The 27102-nt window shown below is 35.9% G+C and overlaps 1 protein-coding gene and 1 pseudogene across 7 annotated transcripts in view; one reads left to right on the top strand and one right to left on the bottom strand.

Moving 5' to 3' along the window:
• The window catches only part of IPO11 (importin 11), a 249969-nt gene that overhangs the window by 130752 nt on the left and 92115 nt on the right, over positions 1-27102 (top strand). For 6 of the 7 annotated variants that reach the window (XM_067730786.1, XM_067730785.1, XM_067730784.1 and 3 more), the window contains one exon: positions 11811-11932. The exons of the other annotated variant lie outside the window; for it this stretch is intronic. In XM_067730786.1, the coding sequence (XP_067586887.1) occupies positions 11811-11932 (122 nt within the window). The remainder of the gene's footprint in view (positions 1-11810; positions 11933-27102) is intronic. 7 annotated transcript variants of the gene reach the window in all.
• Positions 17884-19286, bottom strand: LOC137220699 (mitochondrial nicotinamide adenine dinucleotide transporter SLC25A51-like; annotated as a pseudogene).

Raw genomic sequence — 27102 nt, forward strand, 5'->3', positions numbered from 1 at the left:
AGCTGCTGGAAACACCATTTTACTTTCTATGTCTGTGATTTTGACTACTCTAAGGTACCTCATATAAGTGGAATCATACTGTATTTGTCTTTTTGTGACTAACATATCACTTAGCATAATATCCTGAAAGTTCATCATGTTGTAGGATATGTCAGAATTTCCTTCCTTTTTAAGGCTGAATAATATTCCATGGTATATATTTATCACACTCTACTTATCCATTCATCAGCCAGTGTACACTTGAGTTGCTTCCACATTTTAGCTACAGTGAATAAAGCTGCTATGAACATGGGTACTCAGATATCTATTTGTGACCTGCTTTCAGTTCTTTTGGGTATATATCCAGAAGTGGAATTGCTGGGTCATGTTGTAATTCTATTTTTAAGTTTTTAAGGAACCACCATACTATTTTCCACATAGCTCCACCATTTTAAATTCCCATCCACAGTGCACAAGGGTTCCAGTTTCTCCATATCCTTTCCAACACTTGTTTTTGTTTTTGATAGTGTCCACTTTAATGGGTATGAAGTCGTATTGTAATTTTGATTTGCATTTCCCTAATGATTAGTGGTGTTGAGCATGTTTTCGTGTGTTCGTTAGCCATTTGTGTATCTTATTTGGAGAAATGTCTAAGTCTTTTGCCCTTTTTTTTTTTTTTTTGCGGTACACAGGCCTCTCACTGTTGTGGCCTCTCCCTTTGCGGAGCACAGGCTCCGGACGCGCAGGTTCAGCGGCCATGGCTCATGGGCCCAGCCGCTCAGCGGCATGTGGGATCCTCCCGGAGCGGGACACGAAGCCGTGTCCCCCGCATCAGCAGGTGGACTCTCAACCACTGCGCCACCAGGGAAGCCCTTTTGCCCATTTTTGAATCCGTTTTTCTGTTGTTGAGTTTTAGGGTTAATTATGTATTCTGTATGTTAATCTCTTATCAGATATATGATTTATAAATATTTTCACCAGTTTTGTGGGTTGCCGTTTTACTATGTTGTTAGTATCTTTTGATGCACAAAATGTTTTAATTTTCAAGAAGTTCAATATATCTTAGTTTTTTCCTTTTATTGCTTATGCCTTTGGTGCCATATCCAAGAAATCACTGCCAAATTCAGTGTAGTGAAGCTTTTGTACTTTTTTTTGTTTACGAGTTTTATAGTTTAGGTCTTACCTTTAGTTCTTTGACCTCCCCTTTTTTTTTCCAATTGAAGTATAGTTGGTGTACAATATTATATTAGTTTCAGGTGTATAGCATAGTGATTCATTATTTTTTTACAGATTATACTCCACTAAATGTTATTATAAGATAATGGCTATAATGCCCTGTGCTATACAGTGTGTCCTTGTTATTTATCTCTGACCCATTTTAAGTTGAATTTTGTATATGGTATGAGATGAGGGTCCAGCTTCATTCTTTTGCATGTGGTTATTCAGTTTTTACAGTGCCATTTGTTGAAAAGAGTGTCCTTTCCCCATTGAATGATCTTGGCACTCTTGTCAAAAGTCATTTGACCATATATGCAAGGGTTTATTTCTGGGCTCCGTATTCTGTTCCATGTCTATATGTCCATCTTTGTATGATTATCACATAATTTTGATTACTAAAGCTTTGTAAGGCATGTTGAAATCCAAAAGTGTGAATGCTCTGGCTTTTTTTCATATTTTGGGGGATGGTTTTGTCTATTCAGGGTCCCTCGAGATTCTATATGAATTTTAGGATGGGTTTTTCTATTTCTGCAAAAAGTGTCATTGGGATTTCGACAGAGCTTGCATTGAAACTGTAGATTGCTTTGAGTAGTATTGACATCTTAATATTAAGTCTTGCAGTCCATGAACATGGGATGTATTTCCATTTATTTATGTCTTAATAAGGAGTGTTTTATATTTTTCATTATACAAGTCTTTCACCTCCTTGGTTAAATTAATTCCTAAGCATTTTATTCTTTTTGATGATAGTAAAATAGAATTGTTTTCGTAATTTCTTTTTTAGATTGTTCATTGCTCATGTATAGAAATGCAACTGATTTTTGTTGACTTTGTATTCTGCTGCTTTGCTGAGTTCATATTTTCTAACAGTTTTTTTGGAGGAATCTTTGGGATTTTCTACATAAAAGAACATATGATCTGGAAACATAATTTTGTTTCTTCCTTACCAGTTTTGATGCATTTTATTTCTTTTGCTTGCCTAATTGTTCTGACTAGAACTTCCAGTACTGTGTTAAATAGAAGTGGTGAAATTTGGCATCCTTGTTTTGTTCCTGGTATTAAAGGATGAGATCTTCTCAGTCTTTTGTCATTCAGTCTGATGTTCATCATGGGTTTTCATATATGGCATTTATTATGTTGAGATATTTTCTCCCTATTCCTAATTTATTCACTGTTTTTATCATGAAAGGGTATTGAATTTTGTTACATGCTTTTTCTATATCTATCAAGGTGATCATGGGTTTTTTATCCTTTATTCTGTTAATGTGGGGTGTTATCTTGATTGATTTTCATATGTTGAATCATCCTTCCATTCCTGCAATAAATCTCATTTGATTATGGTGTATCATCTTTTTAATATGTTGCTGAATTCTGTTTACTAGTACTTTGTTGAAGATTTTTGTATTAGTGTTCGTAAGAGACACTGATCTGTAGCTTTTCTTTTTTGTATTATCTTTGTTGGGCTTTATTATCAGGATAATGCTGGCCTCATAGAATGAGTTAGGATGTGTTCCCTCCTCTTTGATTTTTAAAATTGAAATTTTAAAAATATTGTAATAAGTCCCTGCTAACTAGAAAATAGTATAATAATAACCTTGATAAATGCTGTAAATAATTAATAGTACAAATTTTACTATGAAGCAGTTTATCATTTTTTTTTCTTTTGATGTGGACCATTTTTAAAGTCTTTATTGAATTTGTTAAAATACTGCCTCTGTTTTATGTTTTGGTTTTTTGGCTGCGAGGCATGTGGGATCTTAACTTCCCGACCAGGGATGAACCCACACCCCCTGCATTGGAAGGCGAAGTCTTAACCACTGGACCACCAGGGAAGTCCCTATCATTTCTGTTTTGTAAATAAATCTTTTGAATGTGCAGGAGTACAATGAAGAAATTATGTTAACAATAAATTGCAGTGTAGAACATCTTCTGATATGTTGAAGAATTTAGAACGATCTGGAACCTCTTGAAACTTTAGGACTCGGTGCCAAGTAAAAGTAATCTTTATTTCTGGAATGAAAAATATTTTTATTATTTCAGCAAAATATAGTGATTTGTTATTGCTTAATGATATAAACTTTGGATGCAAAGGTGCTTAAGAATTGTATCATTAGAAGTTGAAGGTTCTAAATACATTTCATCAGAATGTCAGTCATGTTCTATTAATGTTTCTGGCAAAGTAAAGAATTTTTGCAGCAGTCAGTGAGGAAAAAAATTAAGGAAACATCATGAATTTATGTTAGATAATAAAGTGATTGAGATAATAAAGTTTTTCCACTGTCAGAGTGAACAAAAACATTTGGAAAAGTACCATCAGCATTTAAAAAATTCTGTCAACTATGCAGTTTTAATACAGTATCTTAAGAGACATGAAATATTTAATAGAAATTTCAAAAAATTAATATTTATGGGACTATCATTATATTCTAAATTTGTTTTTCACCTGCTAGCTAACATGTATTTACTGAAATGAGAAAACGGCTTTTTGAAATATTTATATAGATTACTTAAAATGAGAAATTCATGACTTTGAAGATATTTAATGATGTTTATTGAACTCATATAGCTAGGTGAAACAATATTTGAAATAATAAATATGGTGTTTAAGAAAAATATTTCAGTAAGAAATATTTAACTGAAAACCTCATTGCCAGTGTCTCTCTAGGGAGAAGTTGTATATAGTTTCAGTCAAAACTAAAAAAACATTTTCCACATATTTGGTTCTAAGTCACTAAATTTAATCATATGCAATGAGGGATGTAAATCAAACAAATCAGAAAGCTTTTCTTAATAAATTTCATGTTTACTATCATACTGATTAAGCATCAGAGAAACATAAATAATATACCTGCAAATCAGGAATTGAATTATGAAATTGGAAGAATATTAACCCTGCAGTTTTACTTTTTCTTTTCATTTCTCCCTCATATGTACTAATGCTATTAAGCAAATGTTGATAGTTTTCTTGCAATATATGAAAGCTGAGATGTTCAAAACTACTCTTTGATGTAGTCAAATCCTAAACATGTGTCAACATTTCCACAAATAGTTTTGGGCACATCACCAGATCATTTCTTCAAAGAAGTACTTGACACAAAAAAATTAACTCAGAATGAATCATTGATCAAAAAAACTAAAACTATAAAAGCTTCCAGAAGAAAACATAGGAAAAAGATATCAATTTATTTTATACACATGCACATGAAACAGTAATTTCTAAATCATTTGCTGATATTTAAAAATTGTAAATATGATTCTTTATTTGATGCTGCTCACACTAGCTGAATAATACTCTAGTTTGAGTCAAGATTTTACATAAAAAAATGACATCAAATATTTTCAACAATTTCCTCCCTAAGTATTAGTCACTAGCCAACCTGTAGTCTCAAAAAGTAGTAATTTGTCTTAATGTTTCTAGTCATGAATCACCTCTCATCTTATATTAAACTAAATGCAGTTCTATTCAGCGCTTTTCTAGCTCTTCTAAATGCTGTTTGGGATATTTAGAGATATTTAGACTTCATCCAAAAGTCATATTTGTTTATCCAAAAGTCATATTAATTGGTTTAATTTTATTTCATTTTCAGTGAGCTGAGCTTTACAACTATCATTAGCCAAGTTTAGGATACAGTAAATGAAAGAACCTAAAGATTCAATATATTTTTCATCTGTCATCAAAAAGGGGGGCGGTCACATAATTACACAATTTTTCTTATAATTAATACTTCGTTTTGGTTGAATGATAGTTCACATTTCTTAATTTTCATAATATCTTTCACTTTCATAATTTTTTCTTTTATATGGTCAATTACAAAAAAGTGATTTAACGTATCTATCACAGATCTCTCAGCTTTAATATCCAAAATATTTGCAGTAGAATGAGCAGAATTCTAACAGATTTGATATATCAATACTTCCATTCATTATGATACTGGGAGCCCTACCAGTGCAACAAGGCAATAAGAAGACAAATAAAAGCATACAGATAGGAAAGGAATAAGTAAAACTGACTCACTTTGCAAACATGATTGTATATTACAGTCTCCAGTAAAACTACTGCTAAATTTACTAAGGTCATGGGTTACTTGGTCAATATGTAAAAAACAATTTTATTTCTCTTCACTACCAGTGAACAACTGGAAACTGAAATTCTCAAAACACGATTTACAATAACATTCAAACCTAGAAATATTTAGGATACAGTTAACAAAATGTGTGTAAGACAGGTACAGTAAAAACTACTAAACATTGCTGAGAACATTAAAAAACATCTCAGTAAATGTATATGTATGCTCATGGATTAGATGATTCGTTATTGCTAAGATAAAAATTTTCCCTAAAAAAATTTTTTTTTTTGGTAGAAATTGGCAGGCTAATTCTAAAATTTATATAGAAATGTAGTGGACCTAGAATAGCCAAACCTACTTTAAACAAGAACAAAGTTGAAGAATATATAATACTATCTGATTTCAAGACCTATTATAAACTTATATATACTAACCAAGAAAGTGGGATAGCATGAAAATAAACATTTAGGTCAATGAAACAGAAGTGAGTTGGAAAATAGGTGCACACATTAATGGTCGGTTTATTTTTGACAAATGTACCAAGGAAATTTAATGCAAAAAAGACAAGTCTTTTATTTATTTATTTATTTTATTTTATTTATTTTTTTTGGCTGCGTTGGGTGTTAGTTGCGGCACGTGGGGTCTTCCTTGAGGCCGCTTGCAGGATCTTTCATTGTGGCGCGGGCTTCTCTCTAGTTGTGGCATGTGGGTTTTCTTTCTCTAGTTGTGGCGCGTGGGCTCTATAGTTGCAGCACGCAGGCTCTCGTTGAGGTGTGCAAGCTCAGTAGTTGTGGCACGCAAGCTCAGTTGTTGTGGCGCGTGGGCTTAGTTGCCTCATGGCATGTGGGATCTTAGTTCCCTGACCAGGGATCGAACCCGAGTCCCCTGCATTGGAAGGCAGATTCTTTACTACTGGACCACCAGGAAAGTCCAGAAAAAGACAAGTCTTTTAGATGAATCAAGGTAGATTGACCTATAACATGCAAACATATATGTGTATACATATGTATTTATTTATGTGTATATGTGTGTAACTATATACGTGTTTTATATTTGTATAACATAAACCTCATTGGAGGGCACAGTAACTTCCTGTTTTGGTTTTAGGTGACACACTCATTCACACATTCCTTGAAATTCTTCCCTTCTTTAGGTTCCAGGACACTGTAAGTTAATTTCCCATTGATTTCCTTCTTGGTCTCATGGGTTTCACTTCCTAGTAAACCATAAGCATTTTCTAAGACTTAGTCACTGACTCTGCTTATCTGCAGCCACAGTCACTCCTTTAAGGGAGGCCAACTCTGACCTTTTCCTTACAATCCAGTCCCAGTATCTTTACGTCAAGGTCTTCTGTCTTCTTTGAGCACTCAGTGTCCTCTGACATTTCTTCTTTTGTGTGTCCATTATGCTTAATCTGTATTTCTCTCTCATTTATTCAAAAGTTTTCTCATCTTTTATTGTAGAACAGCTCTCTCACCTCCATCCTTTTTTCCTGTCGCCTTAGTTTATTTAAGAGCCTGGGCCAGTTATCTCAAAGAACTTTGAGCCCTGTCCTGGTATCATTTAACTTATTCCTTCATCCCCTGTATTTTTGTAAGCCATGTTAAATCCATCTTCTTTTCACCTCCATTGCTGCTGCCATAGCCCAAGTGCTTTTCTCGTGACTGGAATATTACCATAACCTCTAATATTGGACTTCCTCCAGTCCCTCTTCTACAGGTCAGCTGAATGGTCTTGCAGATTGAATTACAGAATTGCTTACTTGTTTGTCTTCTCCATTTGACTGTGAACTCCACGGTCACAAAGCTAGGAGATGGTAGAGTTGGGGAGATGTACCATATTTTTCTTTTCATGGCTTCATCTGTATATAGGGGTACATACCTCAGTTGGTGATGAAAGTTCTGGAGGCTCAGAAGTCCAAGATCAGGGTGCCAGCGTGGTTGGATTCTGCCATTTCCTGAATTGTAACCTGCTGACCTTTCACTGAGTCCTCATGTGGTGGAAAGGCAGAAATTATTAAAATGGTTTGATAATGATTTGTGCTACATAGCTTGTTAGACAGTGTTAAAATATCAATTTGTATAAAAAATAAGAAAGATTATATTAAAAATTTTAAATTTATAGTTACTTTCTGATTTTTAAATATTTTCATTTTACTTCAAGTGATTGTTAGTAGCAGCATTATTTGAATCTGGAAATGAGTCACCTAGCATAGTATGTATTTGCATGAATGGAGAAGATCTGAAAATATAGCTTTACTTGTTATTAGACCTTAAAGGAAATTTGCCTGTGTGCTATCCTGTGCTTAACACCATCTTTCTACCCAAAATAATATGCTTTGCTAATCCAGGGCAGACTAACTTATGGATAGTTCTTTAGGTGCTGTGCATTTAAGAGTCATCATGTGATCAATCAACTATACTCCAATATAAAATCAAAATTAAATTTAAAAATAAATAAATAAAAGTCATGTGGAAGATTTTCTGAAATGTCCTATGTTTCTCTATTATCGCAAATGTCTTAGGTTTACATTTAAAAAAATACACGAGAGTAGGCCACCACCTCCATTGTGTTAAACATCAAAATATACAGAAATAATGACCTGTGGCTGGTGCTGTTACTATTTCAACCCTTTGACAATATGAAGGATTGAAGAGAGATGTTATAGGTTCAGACTTATTTCTCTCACTGTATTTAGAGCACTGGCTTTTCATGGAACACTTCTTTTTTCACTTTTCAATGTGAAGAAGAAATGTTTTTCACGAAGAATTTGACCAAAAATTGTCAAGCCATCATGTTTGAGTCTAGAGACTACGGAAATGAAAGAGAATGAAATATTATTGTAGTTCAAATGGCTACTTTTGACTGTGAGCACAGTTTTAAAGAACATCAGAATCAAATAGAACTAGGAAAAGGAGTTCCAGTAAATCCAGATAGCTTTGAAGCAAGCAAGGATTTTGCAGAAAGGTTTGTCTCTTCTAAACACTTGAAAACAGTTGTCAGATAGTAGAGAAAACCAAGTTAATTAAGAGTGATTTAATATCTTTAGGAAAGAAGTTGGGTTCATTGCAGAAGTCACCATTAGAACAGTTCCACTTCTAAGCATTTGCTAGTCAGAGTCTTTCAGAGTCATTTTTTATATTGAATGAAGAAAACTTTTTAGACTGATAACGTAATTTAGAATTTAGAGCCTTAGGGTATTGAAGAATGGTACTTTTGCTGTAGGGAAATTTGCTAGAAAATGACAGTATTTGTAGGCCCTTTTTCTCTTTAGGCTTCCTCTTTCTTCTGAGGGATAGCATCTATCTTGGTTTAAACAAGTGTTGTGGAATTCAGGATGGGAAAACAGGCTTTTGGGATGAGGGTGTTTCGCCATTCAGCGTCCTGATTTTTATTTAAGTCATCTGTTTAATTTGTTTCTCACCTTGCCTTCCCCCTGTTGATGCCTTGAGTTGGAGCTTCTTGGATTTTATTTTTGCAGATACTGTATCTTTGGACTCCTTTAGGAGTGGGGAAAGCAATCTAGAAGGTTCTAAGTGTTCTTTATACAGATTCCCAGCTAGTTTTCCTGTTTTGAGCTCTGTGCCTCACCTCTGTCTTCTTTGTGGCCTGATGATTGCAAGGTTCTGAAAACCAAGTCTGTTTGCATTAGATTATTATTCCTCTGGCAGGCAGTTTGGTTCCAGGCTTTTCTGTTCGGCCAAGTCACTTACCACTCTTTCATTCACCTGCCATCTTCCAAAAACTTGTAGCCATCTTTACCCATGTAGTTTCTCCTCTTTTATAGACCCTGGGGGGTTATTTGTTTGCTTTTTATATTTCTTTACTCTCATTTTAGTGGGATTTCAGAGGGAGCCAGCAAATGCATATGTTCAAAGCTAAAATTGTTTTCACAATGTCAGTATGCTTCTAGGGTAAATAACTTTTTTATAAAGATGCAATAAGGTGTGTGCAGCTGCGTAATTGGAGTAATATTATCTGTTTATCTTTCTATAAAACTAAGACTGAACTCAACTATTCCTTAAGTATTTCCTTGTTTTCTAGAAACATTGTCGTCTTACTCTTTCTGGCAATATCCCTTAATTTAGACTTTATAAATTTGGGGGGAGGAGTGAAACATTTTGTTAACTTCAGTTCTACAAGGTAAGAAGATGACTTTCCTCAGGACCTGCTACTTTGATTATAAGACTTTTTTTTTAATCAGTCCTAAGTGTTTGACTTGAAACAGCACACATCTTCCTAATACTAGAGAGATTGAAGGTACTTTTTTGTTTCCACACAATGAATGATGTTTCATGAAATTTTATGTAAAAGTGACATTTTATTGCTTGAATAGCAACTGGTATGAAGGTTAGACTAAGAAGATAATATTTGGAGAGAGAAATAAAAAAAGATCGCCATTTGCATAAACATATTATTCTGTTCCTACAGGGAATATAATTATATAAAATTACTTAATTCTTATAGACAACATTTATAACTCATATTCTTTAAAGTTGTAAAAATGATGGAACCAGTCAGAAATAAAATTCTGTCTTTCTATAGTAGATACTTATTTAATCGTGGTATCTTCAGCATGATCCACCAGGGTAGATTTTAGCATACATTATCAAAGAGAAATCTCATCATCTTTTTATTATGCTGCTTAAGAAATACCTTGATTTTAGAAATTAGTTCTCTGAAATACTGCAGAATTCTTTTTTTGCTTTATGATTCGCTATAAATGGTCATCAACATATGTTACAGTTGTCTTGTTTCTATGTTTTGTTATGTGCTGTTGTTAAATATATTTATAATAGAGGAAATAAATGTAAGTTATAAGTAAATAAAATTAGACCATAGAGATACTTGTCTTTGCTGATTGCATCTTCATTTCAACCACATATATTACTATAGCTTTAGTTGTATATATTACATTTTAATAACTGGATATTTGCTTTTGTATGGTTATGCTTTATTTTTTAAATCTTGCTTACTAGATATTAATTGCAGTAAGTCTATAAAATATCTGAGCCATTTGTTTCCAAATTAAGTACAAATTGAAGACACATGGTATAAATCAGCAGTTACTGGACTGTATTGCTTCGTTGTGCCCTTAATATGTTAGTAATATTTTCACAATGCCTCTAGGCTAAAAGAAATATAAATAGCTAACTGTTCCTTTTATTAAGTAGTTAGATCCAAACAAATTAATTTGTATTCACGTCCTAATAACTTAGTATCTATTGAAAATTATACACAAAAATCTAAAGAATAATATCTTTGTTTCATTCTTAAATAAACACAATTACTGATTAATGGAATGTGTATGCCTGTTGGGCAACACCCAAGTTCTTAAACCTTAGAATCATGTTGGATACCTCCACTTTCATCTTCTGTTCTACCTTGATTTTTTGGTAGTACTTTGCAAAGATATGAAGTCATCAAAAGGAGTGTAATGTTAAAACTGGGAACTATCTTGAACTAGTAGTTTTTGCAGTATCTGACGGATGTCGTTAGGTTTCTCTGAATAATTTTAAATATTTTGTGAGTTTACTGTGGCATCTTGGGATGCACACAGTTTGGGGAACTCAAGTATAAATAATTGCCTTAAACTAATAAGTGTTTCCTTGACTGTTTATTATTTTTCAGAATGTGTTGGAAAAAAAATGTGTTGAAACATTTTTTGGAAACAAATGTAGAAGCACAAAAGTAGGAAAGTATGGGAATTCAAGGTTGATCTTATATTACTAAAATCCATGAAATACAGATTTTGATATTAAATGCATTCTTTAAAAGGTGCAAGAAGTGTACAGGTGTTTATAAGCAAACCCTGGGACCCACTTTCAGTCTACATGATGAGTACTCTTGGTCCTGTTTTACTTTATAGATTCTTACTGTATCAGTTAGGGGTTTTCAGAAAAATAGAACCAGTTCTGTGTATATGGAAAGAGAGAGAGAGAGATTGAGAGAATATACACATGTAGAGGCGCACATACACAAGAAGGGGGGTGGGTTTTAAGGAATTGGCTCATATGATTGCAGGGACTAGCAATTTCTAATTTTGTAGGGCAGGCTGCAAATGAAAACTCAGGCAGGATTTCTATGTTACAGTTTTGAGGCAGGGTTTCTTCTTTCTAGGAAACCTTAGTTTTTGCTCTTGAGGCTTTCAACTGATTGAATGAAGCCTAACCCACATTATCTAGGGTAATCTCCTTTACTTAAAGTCAGCTCATTGTAAATGTTAATCTTATCTGCAAAATACTTTCATGGCAACATCTAGACTAGTATTTGACCAAACAACTGGACCCTTAGCCTAGATGAGTTGAATAAGTCTCTTTGGCTCTCAGAGTTAATTGGCTCTCAAGATTAATTAGAGTCGTTTTCTGGTTTTGCTCAAATTATTTTTTTCCAGCTCAAGGCTTGCCCCAAATTCTTATATTCCAATTCTCTGGTTTGCTGGAATTGAACTTTAGCCATTCCTTATGAGGTTTTAGCCTTTAACAGTACTTATCCACAAGTAAATAGCATTTCAAATATTTGAGATGCCTCCTGGTCTTTTTTCAGATGGACCAGCTTTTGGGAAATATGATTGAAATGTGGGTTGATCGCATGGACAATATTACCCAGCCTGAAAGAAGAAAACTTTCGGCTTTGGCTTTGCTTTCTCTTCTGCCATCTGATAATAGGTGAGGAAATGTTTTCTTAAAATTTGTTTTGTTAAAGCATCAAAATGTTAGCACTGTTTTGGCCATTGGTATTGCTGTATGTTGCTGGCAGTGCTGTTTTATGCATATATATGCTAATTTTGTTAGTAGATAATGATGTGGCAAGTGTTGGTCTAGATCTAAAGAGATGTGCATGGAGTGGTGGGCGCTGCTATTTAACTTGGTTATGTTCATTTTACCAATTTCATTTTTGTCTGAATTCCCAATTTTTAAAATAGCCAGATTTTGTTAGACTTATTTTAGGTCCTCTTTTTATATGAATATATTAAATATATAATATTTCAATGTCAGTAGCACTTCATAAAATATATTATCCTCTTGGTAATTCAAAAGTTTGTTACATAATTTTGTTGTTATTTATTTTGGATTATCTCTAAAGAAGCTTACAAGTTATTGTTTTCTCCTTTCTTAGATGAAGTCATTATATTATACTTTACAGTAAAGCTTTGTTAAAATTCTCATTTCCAAAAGCAAATACAAAATGCTTTGATTTTGGACATTTTTCGAAGAGTATCTTGGTTTTGCTTTTTTTTTTTTTTTTTTTTGCCTTTATCCCTGTTTTTGTTTGGCATTATATGCTTTTTTTGGGCTACTTTTAATTTTAAAGGCATAAAAGCAGGCCTTTTAAGACTTGATACTGTGTGAGAAGAATGATATATCTTTTTGTCTTAGGGAATTTTTAGAGCACATTTATCCTAGTGATAAATTAGTGAAATAAGTGCAGTTAGCTTTAGAAATTCTTCTTAAAAATTTATTATTTATTTCTGGTATGGTAATTTGGATTAAGAACACAGGTAATTGTTTAGTCCTAACACCATAACAATAGATAATAATTTTTGAGCACTTACTGTTAGCCAAAAACCGGGTTTGCCTCTTGGTGGGTGTGGAGCCAAAAGGTAGAACCAAGTCAAAGACTGGGAGAAGGAAGGATTTATTACTTGCAACAGGTAAGAAGAGCACTGGGGATCTTTCCCAATGGAGTGTTTCCATGAACAGCAAAATTTGGGAAGTTTTAAGCTAAGAGTACATGCATATTTGTGAAGGTGCTTGGATGTTTGACAGAGTCCAAGCTTTGGTTGATTGAAGTCATGGGGGTCAGTGAAGGTCATCATCATCCCTTATGTTCCAGTTGATCTGGAGGTTGAGTGGCTAGGAGGTTTAAATTCTGCAGAACTGCTCAAGAGTGCTTCATGCTAGTCTTTACTATTGAAACAGAACTGTGAGTTTTTACAACTAATTTGTTATCTTTGCTCTTGCTACTTCTCTTGCTTGATAACAGTTTGTTCTTTTGTTTCCTTAAGATCATTATTACCAAGTGCTGCTCAAGGTTAAGCATTGTGGCCAGGCTTAGATCACAGAATGACTTAGGGCAAAAATGGCTTCTCTTATGTCAAAGCCATGCCTGATTCTCTTTCTCTGGGGACCCCCTACCTTATATGCTTACATTATCATATGCATTATACTTTTCTGAGTACTTTACATTTATATCTCATTTAATTTTTAAACTGTCCTCAGTTAGAGGCATGATTGTCTTCTTTTTATAGAGCAAAGAAATAATGTTAAATGACTTGCCCAGGATCTGGCAAGTGACATGTCATAGGGCAAAGTTTGACCTTGGGCAGCTTGATGCCAGAGCTTGCTCTTTGAACTACCAGGTGTGCTGCTTCCCAGGTGGATGTACAGAAGACGAACATTATTTCCTCACTGTGAAGCTGAGTGGCGTCTTATTTATTTTTGGAAACCAAATTGAAGTTACCAACATTTTAACTTACTGCTCTTTTCTTTTCTCTTAGTGGAAATACACTGACTAGAGATTTATTCAGGCCTTTAAAATGGAAATGTTAAAGAACCTGTTCTTTGGCAGTAGTCAACACTGTAAACATTTGCTCAGTAAATTAATGGATGGAAAAGAAGTATTAAGGTTAATAGAACATGTTAGAGTTTTCTGTAACATAAAGTACTGAGATTATTGAGGGAAAACTTGAAATGACACAGATTAAAAAGTGAGAAAGAGGGACTTCCCTGGTGGCACAGTGGTTGAGAGTCTGCCTGCCGATGCAGGGGACGTGGGTTCGTGCCCCGGTCTGGGAGGATCCCACATGCTGCGGAGCGGCTGGGCCCGTGAGCCATGGCCGCTCATCCTGCGCGTCCGGAGCCTGTGCTCCGCAGCGGGAGAGGCCACAACAGTGAGAGGCCCGCCTACCGCAAAAAAAAAAAAAAGTGAGAAGGATACCTAATTGTATCTAAAGCATATACGTTTTACACTTTTTATGATAATACTGTTGCCTTCAATATTTAATTTTATGTGTGTGATTCAAAAACATTTTTGATACTTAAGTTGTGGAAATAGTTGGGTTCTGTAAAGAAAATAAAAAAGGCTTCTATAAGTCTAAAAGAATACTTAGACTGGGGCTCATGTCAGTCTGCATAAATTGAGGGACAGAATTTTATTAAGGCTTGAAATTTTCTTAAGCATTAAATTTTCAAATTAAAAAATATGATATCACTTATATGTGGCATCTAAAAAAATGATACAAATGAACTTATTTACAAAACAGAAATAGACTCACAGACACAGAAAGCAAACTTATGGTGGGGGTAAATTAGGAGTTGGGGATTAACATACACACTACTGTATATAAAATAAGCAACAGGGATTTACAGTATGGCACAGGGAATTATATTCAATATCATGTAATAATCTATAATGGAAAAGAATCTGAAAAAACATGTATGTAATCTCTTTGCTATACACTAAAAACTAACACAACATCATAAATTATACTTCAATAGAAAAATAAATTTAAAAGTTTTAAAGAAGAAAGTAAAAATTGTGAAGAGATAGCTTTGTGAATGGGAAAATCAGATCTTATTTATGTTTTTAAAATGAAGTATTGAAAAATCTATTGGGCAGTAGTGAATTCATGTCATTTTAAGTACCAAGAAAGTCTTGAATAATGTAATAGAATTTTAAAGAACAATGATTTAACTTTATAGTCCTTAATGGATTAATGACTAAAGAAGCATTGATAGCTACAGAAAATGTGACCATCTGAAAAGCAACCAAAAAAACTTAAGTTTGCCACGTTATCATTGGCCCATGACATAACTTAGGAAAATTTATGGTCACATGCTCTAGTGGAAGGTACTGTTGACGTTTAGGTCAGCAATTTTATCACCTTTCTTCTACTTATAGGTACATAGTTGATGGAGTTTGGGGAAATTTTTTCCCCCATCCACATCCCCAGTGATATTTCTTGGTTAACCTCCTACATAATAGTAATTTCCTCTTCCTGTGTTTCTTTAGACTTTGCAATGTAACATTTCCTTTGCCTGAAATAAGCAGGTCTAGAGAATAATGTATTGATAATGATATTTTGAATCAGGCTACCTTGGGAAATGTTATTTTCTTCTTTTTTATTATAATGGATTTTCACATGCAGAAATAATGCTTTTCTAAAACAGTTTCTCAGCCATAGTACTATCGACAGTTTGGGGCCACATGATTTTTTCATGTTGGGGCTGCTGTTCATAGCAGCATATTTAGCAGCATCTGTGGCCTCTACCCACTAGATGCCAGTAGAACCTCCCACCTCCAGTTTAGAATCACTGATCTAAAGAATGACCATTTGGGAAACTATTGTATTAAGCTGTCTTTTACCATGATCCACGACTTCTGATTCAGAAATGTGTTAAAGACTGTAGGCTTTAGGACCACACTTAAATTCCAGTGCCACTAGTCACTAATGACCATGGCCAAATAACTTGCCTGTGCCTGTTTCCTTGTTTTTGAAATGAGGATACTAATAGTATCTTCCTAATGAGAGTATTATAAAGATTAAATGAGTTTACATATTGAGGTCAAACTGTCTGGATAGATGAGGTTAGCTGTTTTTATTTTATCCCTTTCTTCCTCTCTTTCTCATCCATCCGTCCTTTTACTGCACTGTAAAGTTCTAAAAGCTTAAGTCTCTGTGTACATGCATTAATTTAAATTCAGGACATTTTTAATATATTGAGTATTTGTTTATCTGTTCGTTAATTCATTAAAAATATGCTAACCACATATGTCAAAGGCATGTCACCTTTAGCTTGATGATCTTTTGTAGTATTCTGCATTGTCACTTAAACTTAAGGATACATGATTTTGTCCATGTCTTCTCCAGACGTTCTTAGTATATCTTCTTGGTCACCTTCTGAACATAGTGCAATCCTTTTTTTTTTTTTTTTTTTTTCTGTAGTTGTGTAGTACAACTGTCTTGTGTCCTTTTTGTTTTGTAGCTGGAATAATTTCAAGTTTGAATTTTTTCCCTTTCTTAGGGTCCATATTATTTATACATAAAGGGAGTAATATTTTTTCTGCTAATTTTTATATGAAAATAACATTATTTACATATAACTCTTTTAATGTTTTCCTCCAAAGGCATAGATTAAACAAAAACTTTTATAGATGAGAATGAGAATAATCAAACTTTCCTTTGACTCTGTTCTCTGAAATAGCAATTCATTGTCTAACTTAAAAGACACATTTTTATAATGCAGTTCTAATAATTTCAGATGTGAATAAGTGTTCTCTGAGATTAAGCATTTTAAGAATTTTGAATTTTTTGATTTTTTTTTTTTTTTTTTTAGATTTAAGGAAGTCACTAATGGGGAATATTTTACTTAAGCTAGTTGAATAATTCAAAAGAGGTTGACAAAGCAGCAGGGTTTCTAGGTATGATGGCTTGCTTTCCAGGTGAAATTACCTTATAATAAAGTCCTCTTGGTATCAGATATACTACACAGGTTTGGGTTGGACACTTAGTACCTCTCCGTAGTTCTCTTCTATCTCAAGAATAGTATATATTATGATCAGCATTTGGAAATTTATTATTCTGTATAAATTTTCTAAGATAATTTTCTAAGTCATTTTACAGCTTTTAAAACAGGCTAGTAGAATCAAGGTAGTAACAAGTTCCAAAGAGTAGTATTTTGTTATAGTTTAAATATAGCTAAATAAAAGGCAGTTTAAAATTTTTAAATTGTGGATGTGTTGTTTTACCAGAATTATGTTTGGTTTAAACTGACCATTCCTAAGTGAGTATTTAATGTGACAGAATTTTATTTTCATCCTTTAAAGTAGGATGCATCTTTTTTTTTTTTTTTTTCGCGGTACACGGGCCTCTCACTGCTGTGGCCTCGCCCATTGCGGAGCACAGGCTCCGGACGCGCAGGCCCAGTGGCCATGGCTCACGGGCCCAGCCGCTCCGCGGCACGTGGGATCCTCCCGGACCGGGGCACGAACCCGCGTCCCCCGTATCGGCAGGCGGACACCCAACCACTGCGCCACTAGGATGCATCTTTTACTCCTAGGTCATGTATTCTTATTTAGCATTTTACATTATTTTCTTTTATCTGTAAATTCTTAACCTAATATTTTAGTAGCTTTACTACAGTAAAAATTAGTTCTTAATTTTTTACATCTTTCACAAGAAAAATGTCTTAGAAACATCTTTTGTGTGTATGTGTGTGGTAACAGCTTGATAAGGATATAATTCACAGACCGTACAATTCACCCATTTAAAGTGTACAGTTCAGTACTCTTTAGCATATCCATAGTGTTGTGCATCCATCATCACAATCAGTTTTAGAACATTTTGTCACCTCCAGAAGGAACCATGTGCTCTTCAGCAGTCCTTATTCACTCATCCCTGTCCCCAGCCTCTCTCTCGCTCTCCCCCCCGCCATTCTTTTTTCCTACTGAAAGTGTCTATTCTGAATTTGTTGGTGCTTAAGGAAAGCAGCTTTGCCCATAATTCTTTGTGCCCTGGATTTATGACACCAACTTGTATTTGGCTGATTAGGAATGAGGCCAAAATGCATTTCTCTTGGGTCTCTTCAGTTGATAAGTGGCACTTAACTGATTTCTTTCATATAATCTTTAACAAGAATTCATAAGTTGCATCAGTTATGCCCCAAGAGATGGGCACCTCTGAAAAGATTTGTCAGATTCCTGTCCTGTTTTAACCAGAGTTTTTGGAAAACCTTGGGGAAAGATGGAAATTCACCATCAATCTGAGACTGCATTTAAGTTTTTACAATATTAACTGGAAAAAACAAGATTCCAACATGGCACCCTATGGACCTCCACAGATAATATCATTGACCAAACGAGCATTGTGAGTCATTGCCATAGGCAGATGTTCCTTGATGGGACCTCGAAGGGCAAAAAAAGGACGTTGCTGAACCCATTACTGAAAAGAACAGGCACCAGGCCTTGATAACACTCTCTAATTCCATGGCATTTCAGTGCCTTGAAAGCCTGACAAGTGTAAATTTGTCATGATACTTGTGGTCTTGAAGCAATGTTTGAACTCGTTCCAGTGGTATGAAAATTGCTTTCTGTTATCCCTGCAAGTACTGCTGCCATGCTACCTACCGGTTGCAAACTCTGGAGTACTGATATGCTTAAGGAGAAGGCAAGATAAATCCTCATACAGACCAAACATAAGTGCTAGTGTTGTTGTCTTGTCCATTAATGGGGGAAGGATTCCATGGTGCAAGTTTCGAAATCCATCCCTTCTCAACTGAAGTACTGCATCCTGGGTTTTGATTTCATACAGCTCTTGCCAAGAGGACCTTCCAATGGGAAATGCGATTGCTACATTGTTTTTTTTTTAATTAATTAATTTATTTTGGGCTGCATTGGGTCTTCATTGCTGTGCGCAGGCCCTCTCTAGTTGAGGTGAGTGGGGGCCACTCTTCGTTGTGGTGTGTGGGCTTCTCATTGCGGTGGCCTCCCTTGTTGCAGAGCACAGGCTCCAGGCGTGCGGGCTCCAGCAGTTGTAGCATGCAGGTTCAGTAGTTGTGACTCGTGGGCTCCAGAGTGCAGGCTCAGCAGTTGTGGCACACAGGCTGAGTTGCTCTGTGGCATGTGGGATCTTCCCGGACCAGGGCTCGAACCCATGTCCCCTGCATTGGCAGATGGATTCTTAACCACTGCGCCACCAGGGAAGCCCAATGATTGCTACATTGTTGAAAGCTACACAGAATCCACACAAGTAATGCTTCATTTCACTAACATTCGCAATATGAGGTGATATATCTTGTTTTTAAAACATTAGGATTGGTGGCCTGTTTTCATGAGCTTCTGAGTTCATCATGTTGCTTAAGATCTTTCTTTGTGAAGGATTTTTTTTTTAACCTGTAACACCATCTGGGCCTGGTATTTTGGGGGATGGTAGCTTTTTGATAACTTTCTCAATTTCTTCCATTGTTACTGGTCTGTTAGGTTCTCTCATCTAGAGTCAGTTTTGGTAACTGGGTTTCCCATTGCCACTGGCGCCGGCTCCATGCCTGGTAGCCCCCGCCTGCAGGTTGGTGAGCCTGCTAGCCAGCACTGGTGCAGGCGCAGACCTTAATCGACCTCAGAGCATGGAGTGGAGCGTCCGAGAGATTATTTCTTTATTACCAGGAATGTTCTCTAAATACTTTGACCAATGAGGCATAAAACTGCTTTATTTTAATTACATTCCAGCTACCTGTTTGCTTTCTAATATCCTAATGTTAATGAGTAGTAGTGGAACAGTATGAGGATAAATGGGGTTTTTGTATTTGCGGGGTAACAGTCAAGTGAAGAGGACAGAAGTTAAAGAATTACAGAACTACAGAATAAAAATGATAACAGTTGACATGGATACTGTGCAGCTGCCAGATTAGGGCATTAATGCAGTACAGAAGGACTTTCCTGAAGAAATGTTTGCTGAGATATGAAGAGGAGAAATTAACTCTAGTTTGTTGAGAGAAATTAACTCTAGTTAATTGAGTTGAGAGAGAATGAGTATTCCAAAAAGGCAGAACAACCTGGGCAAAGGCTCTGTAGCTGGAGGGGTGAGGACACCTTCAGGAAACTGAAAGAAGGCCAGTGTGGCAGCCATTAGAGTGAAGAGAGTAAGAATAATAAAGCTGGAGAGCTAGGCTGAGAATAGAGCATAAATCCTAGGAAAGTAAGGCCTTCAAGGGAGAGTCAGTTTTATTCTCTGAGATGAATCAGGCAGTTACTAATTTTCATCTAGCAATACTGTTACGCATAATTTACTCATTGTAAATTTGCTGCTGCCCAACTTACCACATATTGAAAATGCTAGAATTCAGGTCTTTATGCTAGAATTCAGGTCTTTAAGTTTTGATCTAGTGTTTGCTTGCATGTTTGCTGCCAGCATTCATTCTTGGCTTAGTCATTCATTTATTTGTTCAGTAAACATTACGAAATACAGGTGCCTCCATAGTAGACCCTGGGTGCTTTAAAATGTAGGATTTAATATTTTTCAGATACGGCAAGGCCAGCAGATCAGGGACAATTGCCATTGAAGGTTTTTGTTACTTATAGTTCGTTCCCAAGAGGAAGGAGCGTACCACACCACAGAGAACCACATGGGGAAACACCAGAGTTGGTCAAGAGATAGAGGGAGAGGGGGAAATGTGGGCAAGAGCCTTTATTGTGGTTTCTGTGGGAAGGGATGCGAAAGCAAGGGTAAGCCGGTTTAGGACTGGCAAGTTTGAGTAATTTTAGTAGGCTACAGGATGTAGGGACTGTCATGAGTTGTCTGGTACCTGGCCCTAGGTTAGTTAGGAGAAGGGAGATAGTGGCATGGAGTGTAAGAGCTTGATAGTTGGAGTAAGAGCTGTGGATCAGTTAGTTTGTGTATGAAATATGTGCTCAAAGGCAGCCATTTTCTATCTCTCGGAATTGGCTAACCCTAAGAGGGCCAGTCTTTCCAGGTCCCATCTGTCAAAGCATCAGCACACAGAAAATAAAAAGGCATAATCAATACACTGAGTATTAATTGTCTCTTGTTCTTAGCACTATGACTAACACATAGTAGGTGCACGGTAAGTTAATTGAATGAATTTAATAAATATTTACACTGTAATTGGGTGTTATTTTTTCTCCCACTTAAATAACCTTTTTTTCTGAACATCTAAAGAATGTTTATGCCTGAAAAATTAAGCTAATTTGATCTCTCAGTTTGTCAGTTCTAGTTGGAAGTAAAGCATACTTTTTGGTCAGTCTTTTAAAAAGTGCACTTTTTGAGGTAAATAGATCATTCTTTAATTTTGTCATATTAACACACCATAAAAAGATGTTCACATTTAGCAGCCCTTTAAGAGGGGTGTTTTTATGTATACTCTGATTTGTAGTATTGTTGCAAATTAGGAGTTCTTCGAATGGGGCTACTTTAGGCATACTTTTAATCTGTTTATTAAAGTCTATATATATATATATATCTATATATATATCTATATCATTTGGGTTTTCTGTAAGATCTACGGAAGTTTTTGGACAACCCATACACAGCGCGCGTGTGTGTGTATAGTTATACATGCATATATATATATATTTATTTATTTAATACCTGACCAATACCCTTTGCAAAAAAAAAGTGTGGAATGAATTTAGATGTATTACTTTGAAAAGGATGTGTCATTTAAATTTAAATTGGTCATTTGAGCATTAAATATAGTTTCATAAATTTAGAGAGGAGGGAGTGTGAGATTGTGGGATTTGGAATTGAATTTTTGTTCATACACTTGGGAAGTCACTTGGTTTCTTGGAATATCAGTTTACTGTAATGAATAATAAACAATTTATAGTGTTCTACAATGCTACAGTTAAAAAAATACATGCACAGGTTATACAAAGAGTATAGTTAAAGAAATTCCCAAGGCATTTAATAATAAACATTCAGTAAATGCTGACAATCCTTTTGCATCATTTGTTGTTTCCATGATAATGATGGTTAATTTTGGAATGAAAAGTCATCAGTGAACACATTTGTTTACACATATTATGTGCCATAATTTTTTTAAAAGATGAGAGATTATGAGACATTATTTCCAAAGTGAATTAGTTATGAATTACCTTTTGTTTTCAATAAAGTAGATTAGAGCAATGGGTAATTTCAAACAACAGATTCCTATACATTGTAGAGGTATGATTTTATAAATGGGTTTCCGTAAGTAGGTTGAGATGGCATTGGAAGTCAAGTTGCCACTGAAAAGCTATGCTGTGTATGTGTGTCAAACTCTTGTATCCCCTCTGGAGAAGAGATAGGAGAAGCCAATCTGAGAGGACTGATGGAAAGCATTTTATTCTTTACTTTTTGTGTGTACTTCATAGGCAAGATGATCAAGCCTTGGCTGAGCTATTTCAGTGTGCCATACAGTATTCTAGGTGCAGAATCAGAGTGGCAGAAGGCACCCTTATTATAATTATAATCACCCCTAAAGGTGATTATTCTGCCCTTTAAGTGAATGATCACTCCCTCCTCTTTTCCATCAAATACTTACTGAATGTCTGTGGAATGCTAAATAGTGAGATTACTGTGGGGAAAACGGACATGTCCTTGCATAGTCTAGGGCTTTTGTTTTATGATGTTTGCTCTTATTATTGCTGTTTTTTCCCCTGAAGATTTAGCTTGAACTGATTTCTAACCTAGTTAGAACCTAGTATATATCCTAGTATTATCTGATTATATACTAATTTGTGGAAAGGGGCAGTGAGGTGTCAAGGGGGAAATTGTTTAGAATATTTATTTTGCCAGAGTTGACCACACAATGAATAATCCTCCTTGGGTATATTGAATGATGACTATTTCTCTTTCTCTCATTGTTATGTAGGGAAAATAGAAACACGTGAAAGAGTACTTTGAGGATTCAGGACCTCAGCTGTTGAGGTTCTGCTCCTCATCTCCTTGTGAATATGTTTTACTAATGGAATAGATGCTTTTAGATTTCCAAAAGAATAATCTTTGGATTATTAACGTTTTCCTTTGCATCTAACCTAATGCAATTTTCAGTAAGTATTGGTTCAAATCATTTCAGTCTAACTGGGGAAAAACCCCTCTATAATGCAGCTTTTAATCTTATTTTTTTGATTAGGCTATGCACATGTATCTTTTGGTAACAGAAGCTGGAGGGTGTAGACAAGATGGTTTAGGAAGATGGACAGTTGGTGCCATAATTGCATGTTCACTGAGTAGTTTTGTGAAAAATAGAAGTAAATTATTAATTCCTGGGCTTAGTGATTTTTTTATTGAAGGGTTATAATCATTTATAAAACTTTCTTTTTAAAGCCGAACGTCAACTTGTTCTTCTGGCAGGTCCTTTGAAAACCCAGTGTCTCCCCCCACCCAAAAGTTCGGTAGATTTGGAAGTATTTTGAAGTGTTTCTATCCTCTCACCTTAGAATTTGAATGGAAATAGTCCATTTTGGTTTTCATTTCCAATACAAATTCACTTTACCCTTGAAACATACAGCAGAACTAAAGTGCCCCTACCTTTCTTTCTAATATCAAGCCTGGGATACTGATACAACAGACATTCAGCAATATTTTTGAAGTTTCTATCATGTGCCAGGGCACCATGCTGTGCATTCAGTTTACACATTATTATTCAGTGCAACCTGGCTTCTTAGAACAACAACTACATACGTCTTCTATCTCCTGTCCTAGTTGCTTAGGAGAGTTCCTGGATGCTTGTGACTTTGGGACTACACTCTTAATGCTCTCCTCACATCTAGGACCAGCGCCATGTCTACAAATTAGATAAGGGCTTCTGACAAACTTTTGATAATGTGGCAGTCATCTTATAGACCATGGGTAATGTTAACTAATCACCAACCATTGTATGGCATCAAGCTTCTTTTAAACAGATAACCCAAGAAAGCAATACTGTGAGTGAATAGGATTGCTTTGAAGTTTCAGGACCTTAAACTGTTTAATGAGAATAAGAGAAGATTCTGATTGAGAATGAGGTATTGATTGGGTATAGGCCCTGAAGCAAAATAGAAAAATAATCTTTACAGAGTAGCTAGTTTCAACAAGGGGATAAAAACTAAGGAATAGAAAAAGTCCTCTGACTTTTTCTATCATGAATCCTATGTACTTCTGATTTTTCCTGTGTAGGTAAATACTTTCATAGCTTGAGGAGCATCTTACTTTTTGGGATTCTTTTCTTTGGGCTTCTGCTTTTACTCTGAGTCTCAGAGAGAAGAAGACACAGTGTGATGGAGAGGAAAGCTAAATTTAGCTTGAGACGCATGCTCTACCTACTATTTGTGTGACATTGGACCACCTATTCCTCTCTGGGCCTCAGTTTTCTCATATTTCAACAGTGAGGCATTTGAACTAGTACCTGTGGGTCATTATTAGGATAAATTGGAGAATGTATATTTAATGCCTATTAAAGTGTAATGCATATGATTGCTCAATCAATTGTTATCAAACAGGTCTGGCTGCTCACCACTCAAAAATCAATACTCAAGAGGCAAGTGTTGGTAGAAATAGAAAACATTGCTTTTAACCGGAAAGCTGGCAATCTGGGGGGAAGGCGGCCTTGTGTCCCCAAACCAACTCTGAAGTTTCTGCTTGGCCATGAAAGGTTTTTTTTTGTTTTTTTTTTTTTTGTTTTTTTTGCGGTACGCAGGCCTCTCACTGTTGTGGCCTCTCCCGTTGAGGAGCACAGGCTCCAGAACGCGCACTGGCCCAGCCGCTCTGCGGCATGTGGGATCTTCCCAGACCGGGGCACGAACCCATGTCCCCTGCATCGGCAGGTGGACTCTCAACCACTGCGCCACCAGGGAAGCCCGCCATGAAAGTTTTTAAAGAAAAAAAGGGGAGGTAATCTCAGTTCATCATTGAGATTCGGAGTCAGAGTCATCACCATCTTTCCCTGCTTGCCAGCTTGTCGGCTTCTTGTGATCTCTCTTTAGATGCTACCTTGTTCACACAGTTTGCTCATAAGATTACTGAAGGGGAAGCTGGGAAAGAGATCTGGTCATCTGTTAATTATTTATTCTTCATTTCTACTTCTTTGATCTATGGAAAGAACCAACAGGTTAGGCAGGGTATTGTGTGATCAAAAGATTTGAAAGCTGTGCTAGGGCTGGAGATGAGTAGAGCATGGGAGTGCCTGGTTTAAGGTTAGTGACAATATAGCTCTGCTAAAGTGACAAAAGGGGCCTCCTGTAGAGAGCACTTTCCTGCCAAAAGCTGCTTACAAAATGATTGTTACTCTATCAATCATTGCTACTATCTATCAAGTAACGCTGCTACCACTATTTTTTTTTTAACATCTTTACTGGGGTATAATTGCTTTACAATGGTGTGTTAGTTTCTGCTTTATAACAAAGTGAATCAGTTATACATATACATATGTTCCCATATGTCTTCCCTCTTGCGTCTCCCTTCCTCCCACCCTCCCTCCCTATCCCACCCCTCCAGGCTGTCACAAAGCACTGAGCCAATATCCCTGTGCCATGCGGCTGCTTCCCACTAGCTATCTACCTTACATTTGTTAGTGTGTATATGTCCATGACTCTCTCTTGCCCTGTCACAGCTCACCCTTCCCCCTCCCCATATCCTCAAGTCCGTTCTGCAGTAGGTCTGCGTCTTTATTCCTGTCTTACCCCTAGGTTCTTCATGACATGCTACCACTATTAATGTTACTACATCAGTCATTTTGACCAAGTGTGTGAAGGTACCATCTTAGGCTTTCCCTCATTTACTCTGAGTCCTTCCCCCATTCAGTCTGTCCAAATGTGACCAATGCCACCATTTGAGGAAAGACTCTTATCTCCCTGCAGCTGTTTCATGCACATCCCTTGGGCACACGTGCGAGCACTTACTCATTATTCTTTTCATTATTGTTGTTGCCTCCATTTCGTTTTTCAGGAATTGACAGATATTTCAACCCAGAAAGAAGCTTTTGTTGACTACTCTTTACAAAGTGGTTGTATAGAGTTGACCCTTAGTTTGTATTTGCTACTCTTAACATTCCTCAGTGATGGCCCTTAAACGCCCTTATCTATTATAGACCAGAGAAAAATGTTTGGAATTCAGTCTGTAAGTTGAAGGGAAACTGGAGAAAGAGGGTAGAGGGTAGAGTTTGAGGTAGTTAAAGGTACAGTTTTATTGGCTCACGGTATCATTTGCTCTCCTTTGATACTTCTTTATTTATCTCTCAGTTTTTCATTTGTCAAAACTCTTTCCAATTTCTATGTCTAAAAGTGATTTCTGCCTCCTTGAATTTTTTTGACTGAATCATGCATCTTTTATCTTGGATTACTTGTCTATTTCTACTTTCTGTATTTTACCTCCTGGGCGTTTTAGAAGTTAGGCCCATGTGTTGAGATATAGTGAAGGGCTGAAAGGTCCAGGCTCTGGAGCCACACTGGGTAGATGTGAATTCTCGCTCTTAAAATTAATTGTGTGACCTTGAGCAAAGTACTTAACCTATCCCTGTCTCTTTGCTTATCTATAAAATGGAACTAAACTGTTGCATTATTTTGTATGTTCAGTGAGCTAATACGTTTAAAATACTTAGAGCAATGCCTGGGAAGTAGTATATGCTCCGTAAATAAATGTTGCCTGTGATGATGATAATGTTGTACACATTTTTTTCCCTCTGTTTAACACTAAACATAGGATACTTGCTTACAGAATACCTTACATGGTCAGGAAGGGTATTGTTAAAATGAGTATCTCAGTTGAACATTTATTCTCTCTCAGGGCATCTTGAGCTGCTTGAGATCAGGGACCAGGATTTTGTTTATCTTTAGTATCCTTATAGTCTAGCACAATGCCTGGCACATAGTAGGTTCTCAGTAATGTTATTGAATTGGATATATTTGATGGAGGTGAGATAACCAATGTACTATGCCCCTCTCAGTCTTGGATACTTCTGAACACCCAGTTACTCTTGTCAGAAACTTCCCACATTTAATCCATCACCAAAGCTGTTAACTAGACCTGTAAATGTATCTCAGATCCATAGCCTCCATTTCCACTTCCACCATCTTTATATAAGCTATCTTATTCTTCTTCCTGGACTACTGCTTCAGTCTCCTAAACTGATCTTATATCTCCTGCAAGTCGTATTTCACAAAGAAGAAGACAGAACCATTTTTTTTAAAGCAAAAATGTTCTTTTCCCTCTCCTACTTGAGAACTCTTCAGTGGCTTCCATGGAGTAACTTGTCCTACAGGGTCTGCCAAAATTTTGGCTTACTTCTTGAGTCTTATCCTATTCAGTCATTCTGCACCAGTCTTGCTGGCTAGTCTCTCTGTGTTTGGACTGTGCTTGACAAAT

This window comes from Pseudorca crassidens, chromosome 3 (genome assembly GCF_039906515.1).
Source record: "Pseudorca crassidens isolate mPseCra1 chromosome 3, mPseCra1.hap1, whole genome shotgun sequence".
In the NCBI taxonomy this organism is placed as follows: domain Eukaryota; kingdom Metazoa; phylum Chordata; class Mammalia; order Artiodactyla; family Delphinidae; genus Pseudorca; species Pseudorca crassidens.